This window comes from Haemorhous mexicanus, chromosome 1, assembly GCF_027477595.1.
Source record: "Haemorhous mexicanus isolate bHaeMex1 chromosome 1, bHaeMex1.pri, whole genome shotgun sequence".
NCBI classification, from domain to species: Eukaryota; Metazoa; Chordata; class Aves; order Passeriformes; family Fringillidae; genus Haemorhous; species Haemorhous mexicanus.
The window spans coordinates 119,047,985-119,058,727 of NC_082341.1; the positions used below are offsets into that span (position 1 = coordinate 119,047,985).

General features: G+C 48.8%; 1 protein-coding gene across 1 annotated transcript; it reads left to right on the top strand.

Annotated features, from left to right (window-relative positions):
* The first annotated feature begins 5,064 nt into the window (after positions 1-5,064).
* On the top strand, positions 5,065-7,657 carry LOC132334549 (transcription factor SOX-17-like). Its single transcript, XM_059860658.1, has 2 exons — positions 5,065-5,449; positions 5,721-7,657. The coding sequence occupies exons 1-2, from the start codon at positions 5,155-5,157 to the stop codon at positions 6,659-6,661; spliced, it is 1,236 nt and encodes a 411-aa protein (XP_059716641.1). The 5' UTR covers positions 5,065-5,154; the 3' UTR covers positions 6,662-7,657.
* The last annotated feature ends 3,086 nt before the right edge of the window (positions 7,658-10,743 follow it).

Genomic DNA, 10,743 nt, shown 5'->3' on the forward strand with positions numbered 1-10,743 from the left:
AAAGCTTCAAGTGTGTGACAGAGACCGAGGTGGCTCTTGGCAGCGCTCTTCAGGCAGAGTCGGGGTCTGTCACTGCCACTCTGCTCCCGGCATTGCACGCAGAGCAGTTCGCTCCCTGGAAACCGCGCACCTGGTTCACTGCAAAAAACTAAACCACAAAGACAGGGTGGCATCTGCAAAGCCTCTCTAACCTTACCCAAACTCTTTCTCCAGTAAACAACGGCATTACCTGGGCAGCTCCTTCCAGCCCCTTCCTACAGCAATGGTGAGTGCTCTCTGAAGTTCACAGGGATCAGTTATGCCCCAAAGGCCAAAAGGTATTCAGCTCTTTGTCTTTTGCTTGGTTTTGGGGTTTTCCTGTCCCTCTCTTATCAATTCGCAATAAATTCCTAGTAACATTTCCATTTTTCTTAACACAGTCATGTCCCTTATGTTGGTGTCACATTGCAGCTGGAAGAGTTTGGTTGGTTGTTTTATTTCTGAGTGGGTTGGTTGGTTTGTTTGTATGGGTTTTTTGGTGGTATTTGTTTGTTTTGGTTGGGGTTTTGTGGTTTTATAAATTTTTTTTATTTTGATGTTTTGTGTGTGTGTTTGTGTTTGTGTCTATGTGTGCTTTCTGTCTTGCTGAAATATATGGATAGACAAGCAAGTGGGCCTAATATGCAGAAAAGGGGACTTCAGGCCAAGGTACTAAATTAAAGTCAGCTCAAGGTTCGTCCGTGCAGGACAGGCGGCAGGAAAGCCAGGAGGTCAAAATAACAACACACTTGTTAAAGCAGAGGAGCTGGAAATGTCAAGAAACAGTGGTTTTGTGCTCTAAAAAAACCCCCCCAAAACACCCCCTCCCAAAAAAAAAAATCCCAAGCCAACCCCCCAAAATAACAAATCACAAAAAAAAAAAAAAAAAAACCAAAAAAACCCAACAACAACAAAAAACCAACCTCCATATTAACATAGCAGATTTCTGCCCATTTCTGTAGCTGTGTGCTTTTCCAGCTACAAAGATGGTAATCCCTAGAAGACATTAGCAACAATACTGCTGACGAATTTCTCCTTTTACAAAAATTTAGTTTTCTTTTGTGGCAACCCTATTCTTGTGTTGTAATAAATCCTGTCCCAGCCGCTCCTGAGAAGGACCACAGAAGCCCCTGACAAGTGTTGGGATGCCAGGACGGGATGAGAAGCCAATACCCCGGGCACAGCTGGCGTGGGCGGCAGGGACAGGCCATTCGCAGCCTTGTGACAAGCGACATTAGCGTGCATCAGGTGGCTGACTGCACTTAGCTCTGCACCGAGGGATGAGCGGGACTGACAGAACTGTGAAACCCAGTAATTACACACCCACATTTGCTTAACGTTAAACAGTCAAGTAATGTGTTGACTAATTAAATGCTTGCGAGATCAGAGTTCAGTCGCCCTCTTCAGATTTCCGTCTACAAAAATAGGAATTTCTTTCACCTTCTCTGTGTTTGGACAGAGGCTCTTAAACACAGTAGCTGCCTGTGCGTCTAAGAGAGTGCGTTGATCATGCAAGGCTTTCTCTCAGATTGCTATATTTTATATTTTAAGTGTATGTTTTTACCTGAATTATTTACTCAGAAGGTCTGTCACATACATAAAGAGACTACACCTAAGATATGAATCTTGTCTCAGATCAAATGCTAAATAAATCCCTTTGTTCCTGATGACATCTGACTTCTCTCTGCTTTGGTTCCTGCAAAACTTATCCAAGGTTTTGTCCGTTGCTCTCGGAAAAAACCGTCAAAGTCCACACCTTCTAAAGAAAAGAAAAAAAATCATTGTACTTTCTGCACTGTAAAATGACAAGTTATGAACGCATTTGCAGAGAAAGGGGTAGGTTATTTGTTTCCCTTTCTTACTTCGAGTGTTGCAAAGCCACCCGAACGTCGCTGCTGCTAACACTAACCCACAATCTGTTCCTGTTCTGGATTACAGGGTCCTATAGGTGCTTGTGGGGCCCCAAGGCTGAAGATCGGGTGGCATTACATGCTTGTATTTATCATTATATATATTATATAACATTACATTACATTACATTACATTACATTACATTACATTACATTACATTATATTGTATTGTATTGTATTGTATTGTATTGTATTGTATTGTATTGTATTATGTCGTATTCTGGAACTAGTTTCAAAGCCTCCTTTTTAAACAAAATTTTTGGTTTTTAATTTTTTTTTTTTGTTTTTTTCCCTCCTAATGTGTGCTGCTGAATCTCTGGTTTTGCTGCTCGGAAGTCGTTCCCGCTCAGGGAAGCTGCTGATGGTGATGGATCGGTGGATCTGCTTTAGGGGACAAGCCCATGCCATCAAGTTGTTACCTGGTATGACTGAACGAATTGCGTGGTGCGATCCTTATCACCGCATGATCCCGCTGGCCGGCCGGTCAGCTGTGACACGGTTGACCTGGTCAGGTGTGAATTGCCCCATTTCATGTCTGCTGAAGAAAACCTACGGCGTACTCGGGAGGTCGGGTGTCTCCTGCCCCAATATTCGGCGCTCGTCCCCAGCGTGCACCGAGCAGGGACAGCGGGTACCAGTTACCAGGCTGACCGGGCTGGTACGGGAGGCTCAGCCCGTTGGGTGGAGCATCCAACCCGCCGCCCCTAGCCCTCGCCCGGCAGCCTCTGGGGCGGGAAGTTCCGCGGTGGTCCCTCTGTAGCGCTGCGGAGCAGCGAGAAAGGACAGTGCAGTGGGGTGCACTGGGGTGAAACAAGGGGACGGGAACAGCAGAGCGGCTCCAGGCTCAAAGACAGCCCGCTAAAAGCAATGCAGACTTGTAAGACAGGTCCAGTTGTCCCTGTCCTTGAGGATGTCAATATTTTCTCAAAAAGAACTACTCCAAGTTAACAAGCTACCTAGTTTTTATCCTAGAGAAATTTAAAGTATGAGTCCAAGGAATACAAGTGATCCTCCTTCATATTGTGTGTCTGTGTGCGTGCTAAAAAACAGAGCAGGGAAGCTAATCTGTGTTGGGATAGGACACAGGAAAATAGTTTTAAACTAAGAGAGGATCCTTTCAGATATGCGAGAAGGAAGCAGGGTTACAACGAGGATGGTAAAACACTGGAACAGGTTGCCCACAGAGGTTGTGGACGCCCCGTCCTTGGAAGTGTTCAAGGCCAGGTTGGATGGGGCTTTGAGCAACCTGGTCTAGTGGAAGGCACTCCTGCCCATGGGAAGGGGCTGGAATTAGATAATTTTTAAAGTCTCTTCCAACCCAAACAAGTCTATGATTACTTCCTGCAGTTTAAAGGGTTTATATATAAATACATTCGGCTATCTTCTGTCCAAAAGCAATTATTTCAAGCTTGGTCTGACATCATTACCAATGGATTATTTCCCAGGTACGTATTTCTGCCCCACGAACCTTTCCCAGCCTGCAGGCATTTAAATTCCCTTTTCTGGGTTTCAGACTTATGTGGAAGATAAAGGACTCTAAGTAACTCGTGCTAGTGTGTCTCTTTGTGAAAAACTAACACAGAATTTTATACTCTCGACTTCAAGCAAAACAGGAACACAGGGGTATCAGGAAAGAAATTGTACAGTGATTTAAATATTTCCGATATCCATCGCCAGAGAGAAGAGTGGGGTTCCCCGACGGCAGGAATCAGTCGAGAGTGCTCCTGCTCCCACTCCCCATCCAGGATTTACCGTCATGCCAGGAGGGAGCCCGGCCGCCCCACATACCTGGTGGAGACAGGCCGTCATGGAAAAGCGCGCCTTATTGGAGGGAGAGAAAAGGGCGTTAATGACCGGTAAACTTTATTAATCGCCTGTAACTTCACGCCTTTTCTATTCAGATAAGATGCGATCTCATGTATCAAGGCACAGATGTGCCCTTCAACTTGTTCAGTTATACTGGAGCACAAGAAAAAGCGCCAAGTAACACGTCCCAGGTCGTGCCTAGGTTTGCAAGTCGCTCGACTGCTCGTTTATGGACAAACTTTCTCTGCATTTATGCTCTATGAAATATGCCCTGCTAACACATCTTCCGAGGTACGCTTTGAAAAATAGGGTTGTTAGTACTATGGAAAATACGATCGAATATTAGAAAACCGAAATGGGAAGAATTATTCCAGTTTATGAGAACGTCCCATTTATCAAGACTGCTCTCAATACGATGGCAGTAGGATAGCTGTGAAAATAATTTAAACCGCCTCGAATCCATCACATATTCTTAGGAAAAACAAACAGTATTGTCTTTACAACTTCTCTATACATTCCGATAAAATGAGGGTCCCTTAATTTTGAATACCTCGTGATTAAATGAAATCAGCTTGCCAAGGAGGCAAAGCACAGACAGCCGACAGCAAGGGGATCCTGCGAGGCAGTGACAGTGACCGCAGACGGGAAAAAAATCTGTCTCGGTTCGCGGAACTTGCCTCGCCATAGCTGAAAGCGTGCATGCACTGAAGCATTCCCGCACCGCTCCCTCGGAGCAGTTGGTTACGGTGAAGGGGACAGAGCAGGAGCAGCCGGAGCGGCTGGGGTAGCGCTACCAGGGTACGAAGCTGAAGTGTGAGGCACAGGTGATCACTTGTCTTATTGTTCCCAAGCTACGTCCCACATCTACGTGCAGGAGAAACCGCTTGTGCCTGTCAGTGTTACAGGGTATCTCGGCACAACAATACTCTAATAAATACTCTGTCCCTTTCCCCTCTTTCTTATCTGCTCCGCTCAGGGATGTCCCTTAGCGCACGGCCTCGTGGGCCGATCTGCGCTGCCCTTGCGGAGGGCAGGGATGAGGCCGGCGGCGCTCCCGAAGGCGCTGCCGGTGCCCCGAGGCACAGCCGGAACGGGTCCCGCGGGGGCGGGGCAGCGCTGGCCGCGGCGGAGCCCGCGATGGGCTCAGGTGCCGGGCCCCGCCGGGCAGCGCCGGGAGGAGCCGCGGGGGCCGCCCCGCGGGGCAGCGCCGCGGGAGCCACGGCCGCCGTCCGGCGGCGCGCCCGCCCCCGCCGCCCCATTGGCCGCGCCGCGGCTCAAATAGGGCCGGGCCGGGCGCGGGCTCCGGCAGCAGCGAGCGGGCTCTGAGTGCTGAGTGTGTGCCGTGGGCCGGCCGCAGCTGCCGGCTTTGGCGGCAGTCGGCAGCGCGTCCCGTCCCATCCCGTCCGGTCCCGGCGCGAGATGAGCAGCCCCGATGCGGGCTACGCCAGCAGCGACGACCAGGTGCAGGGGCGGTGCTCGCTGCCCATCATGATGCCGGCCATGTGCCCGTGGGCGGCAGAGGCGCTGAGTCCGCTGGGCGAGGCGAAGGCGAAGGGCGGTGCGGCGGCGTCGGGGCCGTCGGGCGGCCGGAGCAAGGGCGAGGCGCGGATCCGGCGTCCCATGAACGCCTTCATGGTGTGGGCGAAGGACGAGCGCAAGCGGCTGGCGCAGCAAAACCCGGACCTGCACAACGCCGAGCTCAGCAAGATGCTGGGTGAGCGCGGGCGGGCGCGGGGTCCCGTGGGGCGGATCCAGGAGAGCGAGGAGCCCGGGGAAGCTCAGGGTCGGGGCTGTGGGCGGCGAGCGGGGGGATCCGTGGGCTGTCGGGCCGGGGTCCCGGCGTGGCGGTCACGTCCGAGGGCGAGCGAGGATCGCGCACGGCCGGGCGGGGCTGGCGGTGCGGGTGGGGGCGGTGTCGGTGTCGCCGGGAGCGGGCGGGGGTGCCGCCGGGTGAGCGGGCGGTCTGACGGTGTCGGTGGGTGCAGGTAAATCGTGGAAGGCGCTGTCGCTGGCGGAGAAGCGTCCGTTCGTGGAGGAGGCGGAGCGGCTGCGGGTGCAGCACATGCAGGACCACCCGAACTACAAGTACCGGCCGCGGCGGCGGAAGCAGGTGAAGCGCCTGAAGCGGGTGGAGAGCGGCTTCCTGCAGCACGGCCTGGCCGAGGCGGCGGCGGCGGCGGCGGGGCCCGGTCTGGGCAGCGAGGTGTCCGGCGGCGTCGGCGGCAGGATGTGCGTGGAGGGCCTGGGACTGGCGTACGGCGAGCAGGGCTACGCGGCGGCGGCGGGCGCGGGCCACTACCGGGACTGTCCGCCGCTGGGCGCCGCGTTCGACGGCTACGGCCTGCCGACACCGGACCCGTCGCCGCTGGACGCGGCGGAGAGCGAGGCGTCCTTCTTCGCGGCGGGGCTGCAGGAGGAGTGCGCGCTGGTGCCCTACGGCTACGGCCCGCACCCGGCGGCCGCCGAGTACCCGGCGGCGGCGGCGGCGGCGTCCGAGAGCCCGTCGGGCGGGTCGCTGCGGCGGCACCTGCCGCCCGGAGAGGCGCTGGGCGCGGGCGGGTCGCTGCAGGGGCTGCTGGGCTGCCCGGCGCCGCTGCACGCCTACTACGGGCAGTGCCAGCCGCCGGGAGCGGGGCGCGGCCCGCTGCCGCCGCCGCCGGGGGCCGCGGGGCAGCCGTCGCCGCCGCCGGAGTCGGCGCCGTGCCGGGAGCAGCTGGAGCAGCTGCGGCCGGAGGAGCTGCTGGGCGAGGTGGACCGCACGGAGTTCGAACAGTACCTGCGCTTCGCCTGCAAACCCGAGCTGGGGCTGCCCTACGGCGGCCACGACGCGGCCGCGCTGTCGGCGCCTGAGGTGGCGGCTCCCATCTCGTCGGCCGTGTCGGACGCCAGCAGCGCCGTCTACTACTGCGGCTACCCCGACTTGTGAGGGGCTCGCTGGGGCTCGGCATGGACACTGGCATGGAGGCGCCCGGCCCCCCTCCTATTTATGTAATTTATTTGAATCTTCTTGGGACAGTTGTACGAACTAAGTCTGGGCGGACATAAGCTGCCATCCTGATTATCCTGCAGGCTAATCGAACTGGTTTTCAGCTGGTGTTAATGGAATGTTTACATCTTTTTTTTCCCCTTTCGTTCATGCGCGTCATTATCCATATTTTTTGCAAAATCAGCAGTCTTGCGTGTTTGCCCAGAACATGTGTCTAGTTGTGTTTTTAACTATATCTGTTTTTTCATTTCTGGAAAATAAGTGAATGTACAGTTGTTTCTGTCATTCTTCTTGGTCAGGTGGCCCTTGCAAGAGAGTAATTTGAAGTTAAATCTGTAATGCCTTAAGGCCATGCTTTCCATAGGCAGATAGGATGTGACTCTTTCACCATGACAATGTCTCTAAAATAGTCTCCAGGACCTAAGATGTTTTGTCCCAGGTGTGGCTGTATTCTTATCACATAGTTTAATGGTCAGATCTCTGCTGCTCGTCTGTCTCTTGGAGTCAGAACATGTGGTTGGACTTGTGTGCATTTTATAGTTTTTTTCCTTCTGATTTGTGTGCCAACTGAATTTGCATTAATGCATTGGGAAAAAAGCTCCAGTCTGCAACAAAGGAAGCTAGGTAAATTTCAGACGCTAATTTTATAGAGTTCCTGGAATTACATTGGTTTTGGAAAGTTGCAGATGAGAAGGCGACTTTGCTGTACATAGTGATTTTTGTTTGAACCAGAGGATTCACATACAGGATGAAAGCTTCATGTAGAAGTTACATGACTTCTGCCACCTACCTTCAAGTCTGTTCATGTCATTTAGTGCCATGGGGTTCATGCTTAGTTTGTACCAATGAGGAGAAAAAACAGTGCAGCTCAAGTGCTCATTTTGTCTACTGTCAAGTGTCACCTGACCATTAAAATGTTTTTTTTTAGCATCTTCACCTGTGCTCTGTTGTGACATTTCTGCCATTGCAGTGGTACAACTATATCATAACTCTTCTGATGTTCAGAAGGTGATGGCTAGAGTCAGCTTACAATAATTGTGGTGGAGGTTTTCAGATATTTTAATTTGCCAATGACGGTTCAAAAATGATAGGCAATAAAAAGATTTTTGGGTAAGTTTATCCTACTTAGTTTATTATCCTACATATTTGACTACTAAGTTGTGGGTGGAGAAATTCTGCAAAAATTTATACTTATAAATTGCACAAATTTTTATAAAAATTTTATTAGTGAGCATTTTAAAACCCATTATTGACACAGAGTGAGTTGTATTTTCAAACAAATCTAGTCAAAATATGGGATCAGACAATGTTTTATTTATTAATTCTGAAAATTTGATTTTATTTGCCACTGTTTTAAAAGCATAGTCGCTTCAATTTAATATTTTTTGTCTAGATAGAAATAATTGATATGTTATAATTTTAGACTAGGGAGAGGGCTAACAACAGTGAAAACTCTACTTGAACAATTTGATTGTTCCAGTTGTCTCCTAGATGACCAGCCCTGCTGGTCACCATCATGGCAATCATACTCCTGCAGTTATGGGCTACTAAAACTGTAGCAGGGATTCTTTCTCATACTATTGTAGAAATATTCTAAACCCCCTCAGAATAATAGCACAGACATATTAGGTATTTTGAATAGATGTTTAGGTATATTAAAATGATACTAATTTTATTTTATTGCTTTTTTGTATATTTATTCACTGCATACATCATAAGACATTTTTTATTATAGTACTGTAGTATAGCCTCAGTAAATAGCTGAATTCTGTTATAAATTGAAATTTAAGAAAGCCTCCAGTAAAAGAAAATGAAGGAAGGGAAGTAAGCTTAATTAAAGAAGTTCCAAAGTAAGCTTAAACAAATTCCAGGATTAAGGTTACCAGTGCAGCTCTAATTAACCTCTAGAGAATACCATTATAATATCAGTATTAATTGTAAATGATACACACATTTTTCTATGGAATTCCAATGCAGTTAATCCTTATCTTAAGCAGAAGCCATACAGGAAGTTTGAAACCAAAATGCTCCCTAATTATAGCACTGGCAGCACTTTTTCCTTCCCAACATCTAATTCCCAAGTCCAATTCCCTTTGCCTTGCAGTTGACCATCTAATACTGATTTCTATCTAGAACTTTGTCCATTATCTGCATGAAATGAAGCAGCACGTGAGGAATCCCTCACCAAATAACAGCATCTAATCCACTATGGGAACCTGTATTTTAATCTGCTGCAAGGTGAGGGAACAAATATTGTCAGTGTGTCTTTGGGATAATCGTGTAAGACACCGAAGCTATGCTGGGGCTGTGGAACAATTGGTTTGATTCTCATTCTGGGAATGACATCTACTACTTTGCCTCTGTATTTTCTGTACCTTCCCTTTTGCTATAGTCTCCTTCTCTTTCACTCAGCCTAGTTTGCTCCTTTTATTACTCACATAAGCCTTTTTCCTTTTCTGTAATAGACTGACCACTCCCACCTGGTTTGTCTATTCTTTCTATTCTCAAAATACCAAGCTTTTCCCCTTTATCTGAAATCTGCCTGTATACTCTCCCTTTCCTTGGTGGCTTGCCTTTTTTTTTTAACCCCAGTCTTTTTCATGTTCCTGGTTGCCCACTGTCTTTGTCCTTACCTCTGCTCTTCAGCATCTCCTGATTGTTTCAGCCCCAGCTGTGCCCCTTTTTCTACCTCCTTGCAACCTCCTATGAGGTAGCTTCATCTCTATAAGCTCTTTCTCCTGCCTTCCTGCTTCACATTTCATGGTTTAATTCTCGTGGTTTTAAGTTTCTAGCTTCTTAAAGTTTCGACTAGGGACCTTAGGTAGTTTTCCGTGGCAGAAATATGTACACAGATCTGATACTGAGGGACTGCTAGATATTAAAATTACTGCAAAAGGGTCCCAAAATTCATTTAATATGATTGAAAAAACACATTTTCTTTCCCCCTATTTTCAGGAATATCTGACCAGCTTTAGCTGAAACTCTTCTACTCTGCTGGAGTCAGCTGACTAGGATGAAAAATTTTGTCAACCAAATGTGTTGTTAAAGCCGTAAAAAGCTGACTTCATGTTCTTTAAATGGAAAGTCTGAGACGTCTTTAGCTGCAGGCACCTGTATATCACTTTCAAAATCATCTGAGAGTAGTTGTCAAATACATTTGAGCACTAATTTAGGAATGGGAAAGTCATTTACCTGGTATATTGGTCCAAGCATAAAACAAGTATTTTCAGAAAATCCTACACGGGAATGTTCAAATTTGTCCTGTATTCTAAGGCCACACTGAGCACTTTGTCAGTTGTGTGGAGCGTGGCCGGCAGCTTCCCTTGGGTGCAGTGGGCACCAGCAGGCTGCTCTGCTCCGTGCGGCTGCCTGGCTCCCCGGAGCGGCTGGGGCTGCTCCGTGCAGCGCCCGGCGGGAGCGATGCGCCTGGTGTGGAAGTGTGGGCGGTGCAGGCTGAAGCGTCCCTGGCTCTGAGTCACTGCTCTGCTCCTGGAGCTGCTGCATGAGGAGTTTATGGGCTGATAAATGGTGTGCGTGTTATCTCTGGTGGATCTTGGCTATCCCAATCCACTCAGGTTATCAGAGCACTTTCTGGAACTCTTAGAGACTGTTCTGTCGTGATAAGTCAAGGATCATCATCTAGCCAAGGCCACCAGTCTGGCAAGCTGGAAATCAGGGTGTGGAGGCCTTCAGGTATTTTAAACATATATAAAAATATTTTTATTCAGTTCCTTAGAGCTGTTCTGCAGACACCACATTGCTTTGATTAGTTTTCCAAATTAATATTGTGAAAGCAATAATGTTCCTTTTGCAGCTATTATTAAATCTAGTGATTGGTTTATTAAAACTCTCAGTTTTACTTAAATGAATATGGACTTAAAATACTTTTTATATTCCTCTTCTAGCAACCACCACATTTATGGCTGCATATGCAATGATTACTACATTAATACTATTTGATATATAGATTTTAAATTTTGTGGTATAGATGGCAGTATAAAATGGAGAAGACTATCCTAGTC